This window comes from Cynocephalus volans, chromosome 6 (assembly GCF_027409185.1).
Source record: "Cynocephalus volans isolate mCynVol1 chromosome 6, mCynVol1.pri, whole genome shotgun sequence".
NCBI lineage: Eukaryota > Metazoa > Chordata > Mammalia > Dermoptera > Cynocephalidae > Cynocephalus > Cynocephalus volans.
The window spans coordinates 120,847,304-120,867,313 of NC_084465.1; the positions used below are offsets into that span (position 1 = coordinate 120,847,304).

Sequence of the window (20,010 nt, forward strand, 5' to 3'; positions counted from 1 at the left end):
CACTTAAACATTAACAACTGAAAGGATTATAACTGAACCACACAGAAAAATATAAGTTAAAAAGGGTAAGCGAAAAACCTAAGAGATGGTGAAAGCATAGCAGATTTATAATGTCACAAAACAGAGGAAACCTATTATCTTTCAATATGAGCTTAACACATTACAAATGGGATAAATGCTAATGAAAGAAAAATTCGAAGGGCTGAAAAATTAGATGACTAGATGGCAGAGGAATATACAAAGACAGTCAATGATATTGGAGACTGTTTTTTTAAGTAAACATTTCAGAAATACTTGACTGTCAAGAGCAAATAGACAACATAGAAAGTGCAACAAGGGAAATAGAGACAGAAAGGAGAGAAATGGAAAGACAACAAAGAAAAATAGAAATAAGTATTTGAAAGAAAGTAGGAGAGGAGCCAGGCAATGACAGTCCAAAACACCTGTGAAAGTAGTCCACAAAGAAGAAAACTAAAGCCACAGAATTAAAGAAATGCTAAAAACTATCATTCAAGAAAATTTCCTGAAATAAAACACGAATCCACTTGTTGAAAGGGAAACTAGAAAACCTGAAAAAATTGACCCCTAATCATTAATACCAAGGAATATTCTAATGTAACTATTGCACCTTAAAGTAGGGAAGGGATATTTGTATATATAGACAAAAAGGCAAGACATTTATAAGGAAAAGAAAATCAGATTGAGTGCAGACTTTATAACAAGAAGGTTTTATGATAGGAGAGTATATAATGTGTTTAAGATACTCAATGAAAGAAAAATGCATGTGAGGTTTTTACCTCCAGCCAAAATGACCTTCAAGATTAAAAGTCACAAAGAGTCATGAACACAGAAGAACCTGGGGAATATTGTTCCTATTCGCCTTTCCTGAAGAATACACAAAGCAAAAAAAATCTAGATCAACTAAAAAATGATTGAAGAAGCTTCTGCTGAGAACTTAACAATGGTGAACATTGAATATACGTACCTCTAGAACTGGGGCTGAATGCAGGGTATCTGCATGACAAAATATCACATAATTGATACATGTTTTAGAAATGTATGTGTGATACAAATTATTAAAAGATGGAGAAGAAGAAGGCAAAGAATATATGGAAAGTTAAGTATGCTTACTGAATGTATTTCAGATATTAGCTGGAATAAAAGAATATTGTTTTAAATTAGGTACTGAAAGAGAGAACTAAGAGTTTACTAGTATGATCAATATTGTTCATAATAGGGAACCAAAAGACAGTATCTTTAAAAGAGGGGACTATGGCTATTAGTATAAAAATATTAGTATGAAATTAGCTATTAGAACAAAAATATAAACCTTCCTATATCAAAAATATAACAAGAAATAGAACCAACTAGAGTGGGAATGTGTGTGCGTGTGTCTTTATACTTATGCATGTATGTAGATATTTGCATTTCCAGTTATATGTAATTATAAAACAATGTGGGAAAACTTCTGTAGAACATACTGGTACTATCAATAAATGTAAAAAGGCTTAACTTTCTAACGGAAAGAAAAATTTAAGATTGGCTAATAAGTTAAATTCAACTGTCTGTTGTAGATAAGAAACACTACTAAAGCAAACTGAATCAAAGAGGTTAAACATAAAAGAATGGTCTTCATGCTCTATTTCTAGCCAAATACTCAGTCTTTAGCAATCCATTAAAAAATATTTAGCTAAATCTTCTTACCAGCTAGTATGACATCCAACAGTGTCTGCCTTGTATAAGCAAATGCTCTTGTCCTGTGTCTCGCTGCAGGTGCCTGTCTCTCTCTGGAGGTTGGGTTCGTTGTTTGTTCAGTGTTTGCCCAGTCAAAGAACTGATGGGTTAAAGAAAAGCCATCAATTTGCAGTTGCTCAGTCTTTTCTTGTTGTAAGGGTGGGAGTGACACTCTTTCCAGTTCTCTGTATTTCTGAGGCGGAGCTAAAGTTGATACAACCACGTTTAAAAAGACCAATGGCCCCCAAATTCCACCTCTAGATGTATACCTTAGATGCTTGAATCTACCTGTTCCAGGAGATAAGTTAAAATAATATTGAAACCAATAGGCAGACGCTAGAAACGACTCATATGTCTATCAGGAGCCAAATGAAAAATAAATTATGTAATATTCTTACACCATACTACTATGCCAAAAGGAAAACAAATGAATACTAACTATATATAACAACATGAGTGAAACTTACAAACATAATTGAGTAAAAGAAGCAGAAAGAAAAGAATAGACACTGAATGATTCCATTCATATAAAGTTCAAAAGTAAGAAAATCCAAATTACAATTTTTAGAGGTGCAGATGTAGACAAAAAGACAATAAAAAAGGAAATGCTTACTATAACTATGGAGGCATTGGTTACTTTTACAGAGGATAGAGGTTGGGAAGTGGCATGTAGGAGTGCATTAAGTTGACCTGCATGGGGTAGTTTCGTGTGTTTGCTTTAACTAATTCATTAAGCTCTATGCTTGAAATATTTCATAATAAAAGAGGCTTATATGATCATGAAGACAATACATGCTTTAAGACTAATACTAAGAAAAAACAGGGCTGGCCAATGAGCTCAGCTGGTTAGAGCACAGCCTCGTAACACCAAGGTCAAGGGCTCAGTTGCCCATACCAGCTGGCCAATAAAACAAACAAAAAAAACCACACACCATTACAAACATGTATCTATAAAAACATTTTTAATCCCAGTTAATTTAATTTGCAATAATCTACAACTACGCAATGAAAAGTACAGACACATCTGTTTGTTCTAAATTAGGAATGAATACCACCCTCTTCCCTCTCATTTCACCAGTGGATTCTTATCTGTGAAAGAAAGAACACTGGCTTGACTTTGTGATTTATTTGTGATTTTCTCTTTCATATGGCATGGAGATTGCATAATCATGACAATAGCAAGACAGACTTGGTCTGCTCTCCTTCCTACCAGACACACTGTGCATGCATACACACAGACCAGAAGGAAAAACCTTCCAGATCATAGTGTCAGCACTATGTGTAGAAGTAAAGTCTGATAGTAACATTAGAATTTAAGAAGGCTCAGATTTTTTTTATATTAAGCACATGTGGTGACATATTTTTGTACCCTCAATAATCGCTGTGAACTCCTTGTTAAGAATAAATCTGCTGAAAGCATTAACCATGTCATGTATACCAGAGTGGTTATTGGGTCATATCCTCTTGTGTATTAAGCCCATCTATTCACCCCCGCACTGTATATAATTAAGCAGATGTAGGAATATTTTGGCAATTTTAAGTGAAATCTGTAAGATTATTCACCTATCCTATTTTCTTTTCTTAGGCAGTGTCTTAAAGCACGAAAATCAAGGGATCTTTAACTATTACATTCCCAGCAAGGACAATAGCTGGGCAAAGGTGATAGTAGAAACCATGCCTTTCTAACATGAAATGTTAAGAGCACTAATGATGGGAAGTGTTACAGATTCAGGCATGCATACGGCAGCCTGACATTGTGGGAGGAGCAGAGCCTTTAGGTTACTTTTCAAATACCCCTAGAGTTTGATTGCTTTGATTTCTGCCCCTAAATCCCATTACTATCCATGTCCACCAAGAGAATGGGGACAGAGAACTGCGTCCTCCCTGTTTCTCAATGATCTATTCCTCCCACTTTCTCATGTCCCCTTCAGAGCCTTTTGTCCGCCAACATAAACTTCACAGGAGTTGGGGAAATGGATAAGAGGTTCATCTGGGTTGGGGCTGAAGGGGAGATTGCAATGATAACTGTGCTTTTTTGTGTTGTTGTTGTTGTTAAAGGTGTTTGGCATTTTGGAGAAAGCTAAAGAGCAATTTGATTTAGAAGATTATTCCATCAGTCAGATAACACTGGAGCAAGTTTTCCTGACCTTTGCTAACCAAGATAATCAGCCAAATAGATAGGAAAAAACGGTGCTATGAAATTCATTTGGAACCAGTGACCCCTATGTGTTTCTCAGACTATGCCTGGATATGTAGCGGGGCTTTCCTATGTGTGTATGTCTTGGTGTAAATATATTTATGTAATAAAGATTTCCCCAAAGGAGAAAGTTTGTCTCCTTCTTTGCAGATTTAGATGGGTGTATCCAGCATGTGCAAATCTAAAGACATTTGGTGAGATCCGTGTTTTCTATCCTAGAAATAAGAAAAAGCAGCATTGATCAGGGTGGGGAGAAGAACCTATACCTGGATGTTTCAACAGAAACATCCAGAAATGATGGTGCTATCAGATGGGATAGCCCAAAATACAAGAGCTTTATGTTTTACCAGGTGAGTTATGGATAAGAAGAGTACAAGGCCTGGAGCAAGTCCTCTTTCTTATGGATAAGTGCATGTGTGCACACGCATACATACATGTATGCAAACATACACACACATGCATGCACACACTCACCAATTTCACACCAAAAAGAGTTTAAAATCAAAGTTTAAAGAATAAGTTGTGTTATTATTTCCAAAAGTCAAACCAAGATTTTACCTACATTTGTAAGGGAACCTTTGCATGGAGAATATTCAGTGCCCAGGAACAGAAAGCAAAAACATTCTTTAAAAAGTGTATTCTCTTTCCTGCTCTAACTAAGAAGAAATGAAATGGAGAGGGAAGCAGACAGCTCTTCTGATAACTGGGCAGATGGGATCCCTCCAAAGCAATATGACAGATCTAATCACCTCTCCAGGATTCACGGTCAGATGAGCAGACTGGGCCTTGTCAAATTGCAAAATGAAAAGAGTCCATGAATCTGCTCTATTCTGGGGTAACTTGCTCAAGGTTGCGACATCCTCAATTGGATACAGAAATAAAGCAGTATCTAGAAGTTACTCTCTGTTCTGTTACTTTTAGCCGTAGTATAACTTTCCATGGCTTACATTCCCATGCCATAGATCTCTGGCAACTGATTTCAGTATTTACAAAATTTGTGTCTCAGTATGGCCATCTCTAAAAAGGGAAAAGGAACTCATTTTATTAAACTCTACGTGCACGTAGTTCTGAGCCTACATGTCTTAAGACAATCACCTTGTCTGTGCCCCCAGCTCTCCCAGGAGTGCATTTATAAAGGTCTCTCAGTTGGCTTCATTAATGACCCTCCTTAAAATTACTCTGGTAGTCCCCTCACTGTCCCTCGCTGTCCCGTGTCCCAGCTCTTCACCTCCCAGTAAGAAACAAAACTATTAGGTGTCAGGCCTTCTCCTAAAGACTTTCCTTGCAGTGCATTATTCAGTCCCAGCACAATCTGAGCTGGTGAGGTGCCCTCCCCGTCCATGGAAGGCTCAGAGGATGTGACCAAGGTCACCCCACAAGCAAGCAGGTGTATCAGCCGGTGTCCCCATCAGGAGACAGGAAAGCACACAGCAAACTGACCAGGGAAGTTTAAGGAATATTAACCATGACAGGGGATGATCAGGAGGTAAAAAGAACTCTAACGAATACTCCGCGCTACGGCTGAGGGGAAATACCTGAGGACCAACCAACCTTGGAAGAGGCCCCTGCCAAGGCTGCGACCCAGGCCTTCGCTCAGGTGTAGCTGTCACAAAGTCACCGAACAACAGCGGAGCATCCCTCAGGGTACCAGCCGTCTAGGCTGGCCAAGGGGGACAGCGACCGGGTCTGGGAAGCGGGAAACACTTCTGTGGACTTGTGGGCAGGCCGGCGCCAAGCAGCAGACAACGGGGGGCACCAGCATGACTCTCCGCATCCCCCGCGCGCCCCTGGCACGCCCCGCCCGCTCCCGGCACCCCCGCGCGCCCCCGGCACGCCCCGCGCGCTCCCAGCTCCCCGCCCTGTTCCCGCCTTCGGGGCGCCGCACGGGTAGCGGTTGGGGAGGGCGTTGGGTCCACGCGCCCCTCGGCGGCGGAGGCGGCGGCGAGGCCTGGTCGGTGAGTGTCCGGGACCCCCCGTCCTTCTCCCCCGCCGGGTCCCTGCTCTGCCGCCGTTGTCCCGAGGCCCCGCGCAGCTGCGCCGTCCGCAGGGAAACCCGCAGGCGCCAGACACCACAGGCTTCCCCCCTCCCAAAACATACACTCACGTACAAACCAGAAAAAAGTCAAACCCTCTTAGGAGTTTTATTTCGGCTGTGCAAAGCGTTTGAACGCAGTGACTCCGGAGACGGAGTTCACGGGGTTGGCCTGGGGTCTGGGGCTGCAGGATCTGGCTGGCATGGGATGAGCTTGGAGCCGGTATTCATAAGGGCCAGCCTGGCAGCTGGGTCCACTGGGCAAGTCTGGAACCTGGAGGAGTAGCGTGATCTGGCCTGGTGCTCTGCAGGCCTGAAGATTCAGTTCCCTACTTATTTTCTTGATGCTAGTTTTTGATGGGCAGAAATTTCAGATTTTGATAAAGCCCCCTCCCTTTTTTAGTGGTTAGTGCCCTTAGCATCCTCTTTAATAAGTCTTTGCCTACCCCAACGTCACAAAGATATTCTTTAGTAGCAGTAGAGATTTTCTAATAGTTTTTGTGTTTTTGTTCATGTTGTGTTATATCTAGAAAAATTGCTTGTAGAAATAGTTTACTTTGACCCTATGTTATTTTTCTCCAGAGAAGATTTATTTTTTATGCCATGCACTTGTGGGCACTTGCATTCTGGGATCACTTCATCTAGTATCAAGGATTGAGATTATTTGAAGCTGGGCTGGAATCCCTGTGAAGGCCAGTCCCATTCAGGTTCATCCTTACTTACAAGGTGAAGTCCTAGTCTAATGCCTCGCCTTTCTGGTTCTGAATTCCATCTCTCTTCCTCATAGCTCCAGGACTTTAAGTTGTGTTCCAGGTCACACAGTTAGTAATGGAACTGGGATTTTGGCCTAGGCAGTCTGACTTCAGATCCTGGGATACTAATAATAACCTACAATGCCATCCACGCTATGAGATGGGGTTTTATTTATTTTGTTTCCTATTGTGCACCTACACCTAACATGGCACACAGAAGGTATTCAGTAAATATTCATTAAATATAAGAATGAATATTTCTTAGTCTGTTTGGGCTGCTGTAACAAAATATCATAGACCATGTGGCTGAAAAACAACAGACTTATATTATTCAGTTATGGAGGCTCAGAAGTCCAAGATTGAGGTGCCATCAGATTCAGTGTCTGGTAAGCGCCTCTTTCCTGGTTCACAGATGGCCAACTTCTCTTTGTGTCTTCACATGGTGGAAGGGATGAGGGAGCTCTGTGGGGCCTCTCTCATAAGAGCACTAATCCCGTTCTAATCACCTCCTAAAGTCCCCACTTCTAAATACCATCAACTTGTGTGTTAAGACTTAACATATGAATTTGGGGGGGACATAAACGTTCATTACGTTGCAAATCTGATTCCCTTGGCAATATTACTAGTGGCAGTTACTTCCAGTCTGATAGAACTATTGAGGAGCATTTTGGGCTTACAGTTGTGATGTGATTTTACACAGTTTTGTTGCTTTGCTGATGGTGGTGATTTGTTTTGTGTTGTTTCTTACTTAGTATTTTGATGCAATTTGGGAGAGCTACTGGCCAAGTTTACCTGGAAACTTGCATTAACAATGTGTTAATGCTTGTTTTGTGCTTGGTATGCTGTACATAATAGAAGCTCCGTAGATGTTAATACATTTAAAACGTGGGGTTAAAAATAACTTCTCAAATATTTCAAGTGCTTACTCTTTTTTGTCGTCATCTTTAAAGCTTGATTAGAAAATTAAATAAGCTTAAGTAATTTACTTGTCTAAAATTTACATATTGTTAGATAATCTTATTTTTCTTTTCTTTTTTTAAAAAAGTCTTTATTCCCTCCATAGAGTTGAATTCCACTCCTTTTAGAAGAATGGATTCATCGGGGTTCAAAAAATTTACAGTTCTTCTCTGGAAGAATTTAACTTTAAAGGTAAGTTGAACTATCTATAGGATTGTTGCAACAGCTCGGAGGCAGTGCAATCACTGCATTTCAATTTATACTGTTTTACTTTTCTCAGTTCTAGGACTCGGGCTATCTGTTCCAAAAATAGAGTTTTCACAGAGTGAAATAATAGCGGAGTGTCACATAGAAAGGAGGGAAAAGTACAGGAAACTGCTATATAGAGTGAAGCTGTGCAAAAGCCATCTCGATATTCTTTTATGAAGTGTCTATCGACTTAATATAAAAGAATTATCCGTTTGCAATGTTAATGATCTCTTAAGGCAATTAACATAATCTAATATTTTTTTCTCCCCCCCCCTTCTAGAGGCGGCAGTATATTGCTTTAGTTGTAGAAATGGTCCTAATGTTTATATTTGGTGCTACACTTTTGGCAACGCGCTACCTTACCGTCATCAAGAAGTCTGGACCTTTCGATTACGCTGCTCAACCAGTGGATGATGTGCCTTTATTCATCAGAGACCCCATCACTTTTCCTTATCCTTGGGAACTGGTGTATGTGCCTTCCAAAAGTATTGTAGTACAGGATATTGTTGAAAATGTGAAAAGGGATTTAAACACCAATATGAAAGGTTAGAAATTAAGGTTTTCTGAAAAAACATATTCTTAAATTATTTTATCAAAGACATACTTATAACCTTTTTAACTGTGAGCATCAATCTCCCAAGTAAAACATTATAGGATATCTTTATAACCAGGCATTAACCTCCTAAGTATAATATTATGGACTTTGTTAAACTTGAGAGTTAAATTCTTATAAATGTTTTTTTCCATAGAGTCCAGAAGAAATAATAATATTTTAAAATTGGACGACCAATTTATGTTATTCTAAGTTGTTGTCCGGTTCTGTGATACTAGTTCTTCCTTATTTCTAGTCATGTTTCTTAAACCTGGGTAGGTATAACTCGAGGGCCACATGGTCATGTGCCGCAGGTACACAAAGGCACAGGATAGTATGAGCCTTCATTCTGGATGCATGTTCGGTGGTCAGCTATTTAAAACATTGTTTATAAAAATGTTTAAAAGTCATCTATGAATGCTTTAGAAACAACTCTAGCTATGTAGAATTATTTTAAAAGTTCCCAGTTCTTCACTTACCTTCACACTCAGATTTCTCTCCTCTTTCTCCTGAAGAAAAACACTCTGGGAAGTTTGGTGGGTCCTCTTCCCTCCATACACATGTACATACACTCATATGTTTATTCAGTTATGTATTTTTTAATCTTCTTTGTCTCTCAAGAGATTTGAGAGTCCTTGAGGGTAGGTGCCTTCTCAAAACATTTCTCATTTTAAAATAAACACTGATGCAGACGAATGCAAAATTCCCCAAATTTCTTAAAGTAGACAACATAAGTATCCCAACAAGTTTAGAATCTTGTTATGGACTGCTTTGGGTTGCCTAAAATATTTCCAGTTTCTGCACTAATTTCTTTGATGCATGGAATTGTAAAGTTTTTAGAAATGTGTTGGTTAACTCCCAAATATTTGGGGGAGGGGGCTCTTGTTATCTTTCTGTTGTTGATTTCTATTTTAATTTACTTTAATCAGAGAGTATACTCTGATTTTAGGTCTTTGAAAATTTGAGAATAGTTTATGACTAGTTTATGGCCAGACAACAAATCAACAAAGAAACACAGGATTTAAACTACACCTTAGATCAATTGGACCTGGCAGACATCTATAGAACATTTCATCCAACAACTAGAGAATATACATTCTTCTCATCAGCACATGGAATATTCTCCAGGATAGACCACATGTTAGGTCACAAAACAAGTCTCAGCAAATTTTTAAAAATTGAAATCCTTCCTAGTATCTTTTCTGACCACAATGTACTAAAACTGGAAATCAATAACAAGCAAAATTCTGGAAACTACTCAAGTGCATGGAAACTAAACAACAGACTCCTGAGTGACCTATGGGTCCAAGAAGAAATTGAACAGGAAATCAAAAATTTCTTGAAGTTTTGGGTACTTTTGTTATAAGCAACAGAAACACACTAAGGCAGTAAGAATAGTAGGGAGCAAAACCAAAATGTTCTTGGGTCCCCATAAAGCTGAAATATTTGCAGTTTTTTTTATGCCTTGGCAGCTGCATAGACTAAGTTGGCTTAAAACACAAGATTCAGGTTAGAAGATTAGAGAGTAGTGAAAGACATGGTTGATTTCCCTGCACCAAAAGACTAAAGGCAAAATATGGTAAGTTTGGTTATTTCCTTTGCTTTACATAAATCCAAGAAGCAGTAATTTAAATTTCAAAAGGACAGGTTTTAGAGATGAGATAAACATGGTGTCCTGTCTAAAATGTTTCCTCCTACAAATGTTGTGTCAACCTTGGGGAATGATTAAGTTGCTTACTGGAGGTCAGCTTTGAAGTGTGGGCACAAAAAGCAGTCAAGGAGGCTGGATACTTTCTTCTCATGGTTGCCTTAAGTGCATGTCTTGGAGATAAATCATTGGGAATGCACAGTCACCTCCCAGGCTAAACATTAGCCCCTGGGAGCACCAGCACCAAGGTCAGTTCCATATCTATGACCTTATCCTTCCCTTCTTCCTCTGGGCCAGTATGTTCCTTTGTTTTGTGGCAAATGTAGGAATGACTCTTTTTTATGCAAATGTACAGCAAGTGCCCAACCACCACAGTTACTTAAATGTACATGTTTTAGAGGATAACTCAAGGGTCTCCACCAAGGTTCCAAATGTACAGAAAAGACAGTGTTTGGGATGGGGTCCAATTCTTTAGAGTTGAGTGGGGTGTGTGTGTGTGTTTGTGTGTTAATAGATTTTTTTGCAAATATGAATGGGGCAAAGTGGCTGAAGGAGCTGAATATATGGTAGTCTTTGTGAGGTTCAGAAACAGTGATACCTTGGAGACCAGGCGACAAGTGTGGCAGAGAGTGGAGGAGAGTGTGCCTTGGGAATGGGGACTCTGGAAACATGAGACAGTACCATTGGCGAGGATGTTGTTTTTCTCACAAGCTATTCATCAACAATGGCAACAGTGAAGCTTCTTGTGGAAGCCTTTGAGAATCAGATCATTGGGGATTTGCTGGAGGGAGAGCCATTTAAATCTTAGTAATAAAACTTCATGGAACCTTATTTTCACCCAGGGGCTATTGAAATCTTTGGTATGCTGTTTACATCAAACATATATTTACCCCTAAGAAAATCTTTAGTGTATACAAATGCACGTACAAATATTTTAAATGACTAAATATTTTATCTTAGGAGGATATAGAATATACCACAATTTTTAAAGGAATTCAATTAGGTTAAATTTAATTTAGTCCAAATTTATTGATCAATCACCTCAAATCTTGAAATGTACTTGCCTCATAAATTGAGATCATAAAGTGGTTTCATTTCTCAATTTCTGAATATTTTTTAATTTGATATTAGAGATTCCCATAGTATAGGACTTTAAAGAGATTGCATTTTTTTCTTATTTCCCTTCCACATGGGAATTTAAAATGCTATTGTAAGTATCCTTCATCCCTAAACTTACTTCAATATGTGTTTATTGTAACAATTATTGTTTTAAACTTGTGATAAAGGTTTTTAAAATTCCTTAAAATTTTATGCGCTCCAAATATCCATTAGTTTGTTATACCAATATTTGAGCAATAGTGTTCTGAAATTTATAATATTTTGATAGCTTTTCATCCATGTAAAGTGGTTTCCCATTTTACAGGTAGGAAGGGCTATTGTACATTTTGACTTTATGTGGACAATTCACATATTAGATTTCTCTCTCTCTAAAGTTATAGGCTTTTCTTCAGAAAGAGATTTTGAGGATTATGTTAAACAAAAGAATAACTCTAAAAAAGTTCTGGCTGCTATTGTCTTTGATCACCATTTCAAAAATAGCAACGATCCTCTGCCACTTAAGGTGAGAAAGTTTTATGTAGAAACCTCATAATTGTACTTCCAGTTTCCAGAAATTTAATGAAATGGACATATCATTATTCCATGTTATAAGTGGGGAGATTGTAACTTATCCAAGATTATATTGCTGCTTGTACATAGTGGAGCATGGGTTTGAATCCAAATCTAACTAACTTCAGTGTCTGTGCATTTATTTAGCCAGTGCTTTATGCTGATGAGGAATGAATTGTGTTCACTCCCTATCAGGCCTTACTCATAAATTGGAGTTGTGGGAAGCCTTGACAATTAAGGATATGACCTTTGCCACTGTATCTCATAAGGCAGCTGTTTCTAGCCCCACAGATGATGGAGAAGTGAACGCACACTTCCTAGGTCAAAATACCTGATGTGATAAATCAGATGCTTCTTCATTAGCAGGAACACAACACAAAAAATTTCCTTTCTTTAGAGAGAACTTCATAATTTTCTAATTCCAAATTTAGGAAATAACACTAAGGCTTAGCCAGGCTGAATCAAAATTAGAACATCTGCCGACACTGAGAAAGATTCTGATAACAGCCCCCATGGAAAGACAAGAACAGTGCTTTGAACTTGGTGTCTCTGGTGTTGAGGGAAATAACAGAATATGGGTATGCACTGAACCAAAATTCTGCACTTAGGATACAGATGCTTGTCAGGGGAACAAAAAGTGAGGAAGACCACCGAGTTGTAAGCAGGGTTACGGGTGTCTTTCTGTTTTGTCCCATTACTCTCTCACTGCTTCCCTACGTGTCAGCTTCCCTCGAGTCACTGACTCAGTGTGGGCTGACGCTGATGTAGGCTCAACAGCATATATCACTCCTGGTCAAGTCTTTGTCACCCTGTCTCTCTCACTTGGCTCACTCTTGCTTACCCTTTACAATAGCTGCCGTGACTCCATCTGCATTGTCTCTCCTGACCATGCACACTCTTTTCCTCCTTCCTACTCCCATAAATACCCTAAACACGTCTCTATCATCAAATTTATACTATAATATAGATATATGTGTTTCCTCAACTAGAACATGAGCTCCTCAAAGAACAGGGGCTCTCCTTGAGCATGTAATAAATCCCTAAAACTTTCGATAACTGAATGTATGAATATTCACCCAGACCTGTGGCATCTGCCTGCCCCTCCTAATTTTACCAATTTCTCTGACTGACTCTTCTGACTTTTGGCAACTCTTGGTCCATTTGCTACTCTTGGTCTCATAAAGCTACTTAGGACCAGCCCAATGTAACTTGAAGTTTGCTCAGCTTCCCAGAATTAGCATTGTCTTTTCATTTAATGATTAAATTATGTAACACTCCACATTTACAACTTATCGCATTCTTCCTCTGCCCTCCTATAGGATTCTTCCTTACATTACAATCATTTTCAGGAAAGGAAAAGATTTTCTTCCCAAAACACCTGACTTACAAAATGAGCAAAGAAGTTAACAATGCCTTTTGGTATATGTCATTTCAGTTTGCATGCCAGCTGCTTGTTTAAGAAAATACATTCACAATGATGTGCAAGTTGCCACTGTGTTTGTTTCCTGCAAACCCACAGTATACATCCCGCTTCTGTTGGCACTTCAATAAAAAATTTCACAGACTTAAGAGAGAACAGATTTAAAGGGAAGGAGGCTTACATTAGGATGTGGTCAGAGCTTGTGATGTGCTTTATGACCAGTTTGCTCTCAGCTCCTGATGTTCAGAATCCACTTTGGCACTCATCAGTTAGTCTGCCTCAAAATCACATATTCTCAGTTGTGCTTTAACTTCCTTTTGTCCCTGATTCCTGTTTAATTACTTTTTTGATTTATAGATATTGCTTGTTTATTATTGCTCCTTTTAGGTAAAATATTATCTGCGTTTTAGTAATTTTCAGAAGAACAACAAGCTTGGGGAATTTCTTGAAGAGAGAAGCTGGTCGACAAATTTTCTCTATCCACCTCTTCCTACCGTGGGACCCAGAAACCCAGAAGATGCAAATGGGGGGAGCCCTGGTGAGCAGATCTTTAACCATACCTATCTCAACATCCCAGTTGAACAGTAACAGCCATCACACATATATATACACTTTTATTTATTCAAGCTTGTAATGAAAGCTATTTATTTTTAATTTACTGTGTTGGTGGTCTTTTAATTTAAATTTTTATTGTCCAAAACCCCATACAAAAATATCCTATACATTTGAACAATGTATTTTATCCTCTTCTGATCTTGACTATTGTATGTCCTTATATTTTCATGTAGACTTACTTACAAAATTTTGACTGTAATGACTTAAAGTACACATTTCTAGGTACTGACATAGCCTGATTAATTATAACTTTATGTTATTCTGTTGGAATAACAGTTTATCCCAAGATAAACCAAAACTCTGAAACTGCAGCCCAGCATTATCCTACTTCAGAGCCTGACAAAATGTGATATATCTGTCCATTAGCAGTGGCACAATATATTTGTCCATTAGCAGTGGCACAGTATATGGGGAACTGGGCAGAGGGGTAAAAAGAGATATCTTTGGTCCCATTTGACAGCCGAGATGAGCTCAACTTAATTAAAACTGAGGCCCAGGTTCAGCTTAACTAGACTCTTATGGAATTTGAATGATCCTTCCTCACTGTAGCTCTATGACAGAGGACGGGGTGAGCATCCTTAAGAAAACAAAACAAAAATTATACTTTACTGTCCACTGTTCCTGTAATCACAATGTCTGGCTTAAAATGCAAAATTACATAATATGCAAAAAGTTGGAAAATATTACCCAAAATCAAAAGGCAAAAGGAGTCAACATAAATAGGTGGACCGATAAGCTAGATATTGGAATTAAAAGACAAGGACTATTAATTTTATGAGCATGTTGAGTCTACAGGAACAGATGGATAGAACAGTAGAAAATATCAAGAAAATTTCAGAAGAGAAATGCAAATGCTTAAACTGAAAAAAGAAGGAATTACCTAACAAAAATACAAATATAAAATGAATTCATTGGATGGGATTAACAGCATATAAAACATGACAAAATAAAGACTCACTAAATTTGAAGACATGAAATATACATTTTCCAGACTAAAGCTGCGAAAGAAAAAGACTGACCTTATTTAGTCATGTAAGAAATGAAATACTGAAACATGCTACAACATGGATGAAACTTGGAAACTTTGTGCTAGGTGAAAGAAGCCAGACACAAAAGGTCACACATCGTACAATTCTATTTATATGAAATATTCAGCATAGATAAATCCACAGAGACAGAAAGCAGATTTGTGGTGTCCAGGGGACTGAGGGGTAGAGGAAACAGGGAGTGCTAGCTTAATGGGTGCAGAGTTTCCTTTTGGGGTGATGGAAATGTTTTGGAACCAAATAGAGGAGTGGTTGCACAACAGTGAATGTACTAAGTACCATACAATAGTACACTATAAAATTCTTAATTTTATATTACGGGAATTTTACCTAAATTTTCAAAAACAAACACAGACTCAGTGGTCTGTGAGACAATATTAAATGTTACATATTTAGAACTGGAGGTACCATACAAAAAGGTGAAAGAAAAGGGGCACAAAATGTTTTTAAAGCATGGTTGGATATTTTTCAAATTTGCTGAAAATTATAAATTTACACATCCAGGAAGCTCAGAAAACCCCAGTCAGGATAAATACAAAGAAAACCATGTTCATATACATCAGAGTTAAACTGCAGAAAATCAAAGATAAATAGAAAAATCTGAAATGCAGCGTATTGTAAAAAGATGTATTACATATAATTGATTCTCATTATTTGCAACTGTTATGTTCTATGAAGTTGTCAGAATAATGAATTATCAAACATTGAATTATTGTTTCTAGTGGAAATACAGGGTTAGGTGTCTACAAGCCTCTAGTTAGAATATTTTAGTCAACTGATCAATCCATAACTTAGTTTTATATGTGTTTCTGTCTTAAAACACCTAATTTAGTATTTATTGATGATTCATAACATTGAACTTATAACCAGCAGCATTATAACTCATGCCGGAACAAAGCCTATTTAACACATGTATTTTATCCATAAGGGACATTATAGACTTCTTGCACTTAGGACACTAAGCAACACTTTAGCAATACATTTGGGGACCATTTCGAATGGTGAGTTTAATGACCAAAGCACAAAAATGTAAAAAACTTGGCGCTAACTATACCATGAAAAGGATACTTGTTTATAGCATGAGAGCTGAGACAAGAAGACAGAGCCTTGCCTTTTTTGTCAAAAGCTGGGAAGTGTGTGTCAGGCGATTAAAATATTTCACCACACTGTGCATGTCCATAGATGACTTAGAAATCTCCATGAGTATTGATTTTGGGGTTACAACTAAATTTTAGTGAGTTGAAGAATTCAGAATTACAGAATCTGCGGGTGATGAAGATTGACTGTACGTGGGAAGGACAGTAAGAATTATGGCTGATGTCTTCATGGAACAATGGAAGTAAAGTTGACAATGAAAAAAATCTTTCAAATTCTGATTTTAAAAATCCCATCAACCTATAATTGTATATCCATTGAAAATATCCTTCAGAAAATGAAGGTTAAATAAATAAATTTTCAGATAAATGACAGCTGAATTTGCAACTATCAGAGAAAAAGTACAAGAAATGCTAAGGGAGATTTATCATGAAAAATAATACCAAGGAAATGCATATCTAAAGGAAAGAATAGCAAACAGTGGAAATGGTAAATATATGGGTAAATATAATGCATTTTTAATAATATGTTTGTATTTTATTTATTTAAAAAACCTATTATTACATCAAAATTAATAACTAACCATGAGATTTATTATATAGGTTGAGTTAGTATATGGCAAAAATAGAACAAAAAAGAAAAGGGGGGCAATTGAAATTGTGCTGTAGAGAAGTTCTTACATATACGCAAAATTATCTGATATTAATTCACTATAGATGGTGGTAAAATAAGAATATATAATTTAATCTTTATAACAACTACTAAAAATTAAAACAAAGAAATATAAAGCCAAAAGAGGAGATAAGTTGGAATAATAAAAAAAATAATCCAAAAGAGGTCAAGAAGTGAAGAAAAAGGAACAAAAACTGATTGGGCATAAAGAAACAAATAGTATTCTGGTAGACTAAAACATAACCACATAGATAATTCCATTAAATGTAAATGAGTAAACACACTATATGAAGGACAGAGATTGTCAGACTGGATTAAAAAACACTTGAGTAGATATATAGTCTACAGAGACACTTTTAAATATGATAAACTCCTATCTAGAAGTAATAACCAAAAAAGATAGAAAAAATATAATAGCACATTATGAAGAACTTCATACCATAATTTATAACTTAAATGATGTAGTTTCCCTGAATAAAACAACATATAGCATTCCTTTAAAAAGAAATAGAAAATGTTAATGGTTCTTCTATATCTGCACTGTTATTGACTGTATAGTTAAAAACATCCCCCCCCAGCCCTCATCAAAAAAAAAAAAAAAAAATGGCAGGCCTACATATCATTCCTGGTGAATTCTGTCAAACAGTTAAGTAAAAAGTTCTTACACAAATTCAGACACCAGAGGAAGAGGGAAAACCTCCCAGTTTGCTTCATGATACAGATTTTTAGATTTTCCTTCTCTTTTTGAGTTTTCTAAAGTATGTTTGATGGTTGAAACAAAAATTTTAACACTGGTGGATGTGGTTCTCAGTGTATATAAAGAAAATATTTAAGACAATTATAAAGGAGGGAAAGTAAATGGATATAAAGGAAGTTGAAGTTTCTATACTTGAACTGGTAGAATTGCACTAGTAAACTGTGAGTTTTATATGAGCATATATATAATATAGTACCTACAACAACCACTGTCAAAGCTACCTATGCAAAGAGATACAGACAGAAACACTCTGGATACATCAAGTCATTGAACATATACAAAATTGTAATCCCAGAGAGAATGGAGCAGAAACATTTTTTGAAGAAATAATTGCTGAGAATTTTCCAAAATTAGGGACACAAAACCACAGATCCAAAAAAGCTTAGAGAACATCCAGCAGGATAAAAATAAAAACAAAAGCATACAGAAATCCCCACCTAGGCATATCATATTTAAACTGCATAAAACCAATGATGAACAGAAAACTTTGAAGTCATCTGTGTTGAACCAGGGGAAGATTCCTTCCTACAGAACAAGGATAGAATCAGAGCTGACTTATTGTGAGAAACCATGTAAGCAAAAAGATAAGAGAGTGACATTTTTAAAGTGTTGAGAAAGGAAAACAAAAATGTCAACTCGGAAATCTGTTGACCCAGTGAAAATATTCTTCCAAAGTGAGGGAAAAATGAAGACTTCCTCAGAACAAAATAAAACAAGACAAAAAAACAAAACAAAACAATTTGTTGCCAAAAGATCTACTCTACAAGAAACGTTAAAAGAAACTATTCAAGCAGGAAAATATAATGGAGCTTAAAAAGTTTTGAGAAAGAAACAAAATGCATCAGAATTGGAATAAATTATGGTGAAATATATTTTCCCTTATTTTTAATTGTTCCAAAAGAAAACCATGTAACACAATAATAGTATTTTGTTTGATTATAGCACAAGTAAAATTTTAATGAATGACAAGACTGGCACCAAGAATGGGAGGGAGGGATTGGGAATATACTGTTACTAGATGTGTGCAGGAAAGAGTTACACAGTGAGCTTGAGACTGCTGTCTTTACAAAGGCATGCGTGCAAGGTTGGCATTTGGGAAATTGGCACAAAACACATTCTTTGGTGAGGATGTCTCACTATTCCTGTACTATTTCTCCAAACAGTTTGTTTTATGCTGGACAGCTGCTTTCCTTCAAGATGTCTTGAATTGTGGTCCATGCTAGGCAGAGGGTGCCTATGTGACCAGCCTCCAGTAAAACCCTCCGATGCTTAGGGGGCTTTGCTGGGCAGAAACGTTGCATACATGGTACTACAGTATTCACTGCTACTTAGAGTACCCTCTCATGGGAGTAGAGAGCATGTGCATAGACTTGCCCAGACTTTGCATGTTTCTTCTTCCCTGGATGATCCTATTGTGTACCCTTTTGCTGTGATAAACCTTAGCTTTGAGTATGGCTATTTGCTGAGTCCCATGAGTTCATCATTGAATATGTGGGTGGTCTTGGAGACCCCCAAAACAAGGACTGTTACTATATATGTGAAGTGATATATTAGTTCAAGATGAACTGAGAGATTATTTTTAAATGTGTATTGTAAATCCTAGGGCATCTTCTGAGAAAGCTTTTTAAAAAGAGGTATTAATAATAGTGAAATGAAAAAGTTCTTCATTTCTCCAAAGAAGACATAAAACATTTTTGTATTATAGAAATATGAAGCTTAAAACAAAGACATTTTTACAGAGAAGCCATAAAAATGGCCAATAAGTGTATGAAAAGGTGCTCAACATAACTAATCAAAAGGGAAATGCAAATTAAAACCACTATGAGATATTACCTCAAACCTACAAGATGGCTATAATCAAAAAGACAACAGATGAGAAATGTTGGTGAGAGTATGGAGAAAAGGGAACCTTAGTACGCTATTGCTGGGAATGTAGATTGGTACAGCCATTATGGAAAACAGCATGGAAAGTCCTAAAGAAATTAAAAATAGAGCTGCCATGTGACCCAGCAATCCCTCTTGTGGGCATATATCCAAAGGAGATGATATCACCACCTCATAAAGATATCTGCACTCCTGTGTTCACTAAAGCATTATTCACAATAGCCAAAATACAGAAACAACTTAAATGCCCATCAGTGGACAGATGGATAAAGAAAATATGGCATACATGTATATATATTTATGCACACAATTAATATTCATCCTTAAAAAGAGGAGATTCTGCCATTCTCCACAACATGGATGGACCTGGAGGACATGCTACGTAAAACAAGCCAGACACAGAAAGAAAATAGTGCAGAATCTCACTTGACTGTGTAATATGTATATTTTAAAAACCTGAATACATAGAGATGGAGCATTAAATAGTGGTTAACGTGGTTGGGGTGGGGGAGGGGAATTGGGGAGATGTAGGTCAAAGGATAAAAAATAGCAAATATGAAGGATGAAGAAGTGTAGAGATCTAATGTACACAACGTAAAAACTAAAGTTAATAAAATCGTATTGCATTAGGGATATTTGTTAAATAAAGCTGCTCTTGACAGAAAAAAATATCCATGTGAGATGATAGATAT

At 37.2% G+C, this 20,010-nt stretch overlaps 2 protein-coding genes across 2 annotated transcripts in view; both read left to right on the top strand.

Annotated features, from left to right (window-relative positions):
• Positions 1 to 3,915, top strand: part of LOC134381045 (phospholipid-transporting ATPase ABCA3-like) — a 180,436-nt gene extending 176,521 nt beyond the window's left edge. Inside the window, exons 29-30 of the mRNA XM_063101131.1 lie at positions 3,320 to 3,393; positions 3,793 to 3,915. Of these exons, the coding sequence (XP_062957201.1) occupies positions 3,320 to 3,393; positions 3,793 to 3,915 (197 nt within the window). The remainder of the gene's footprint in view (positions 1 to 3,319; positions 3,394 to 3,792) is intronic.
• Positions 3,916 to 7,804: 3,889 nt separating this feature from the next.
• Positions 7,805 to 20,010, top strand: part of LOC134381046 (phospholipid-transporting ATPase ABCA3-like) — a 121,070-nt gene continuing 108,864 nt past the window's right edge. Inside the window, exons 1-4 of the mRNA XM_063101133.1 lie at positions 7,805 to 7,864; positions 8,202 to 8,466; positions 11,655 to 11,782; positions 13,637 to 13,787. Of these exons, the coding sequence (XP_062957203.1) occupies positions 7,805 to 7,864; positions 8,202 to 8,466; positions 11,655 to 11,782; positions 13,637 to 13,787 (604 nt within the window). The remainder of the gene's footprint in view (positions 7,865 to 8,201; positions 8,467 to 11,654; positions 11,783 to 13,636; positions 13,788 to 20,010) is intronic.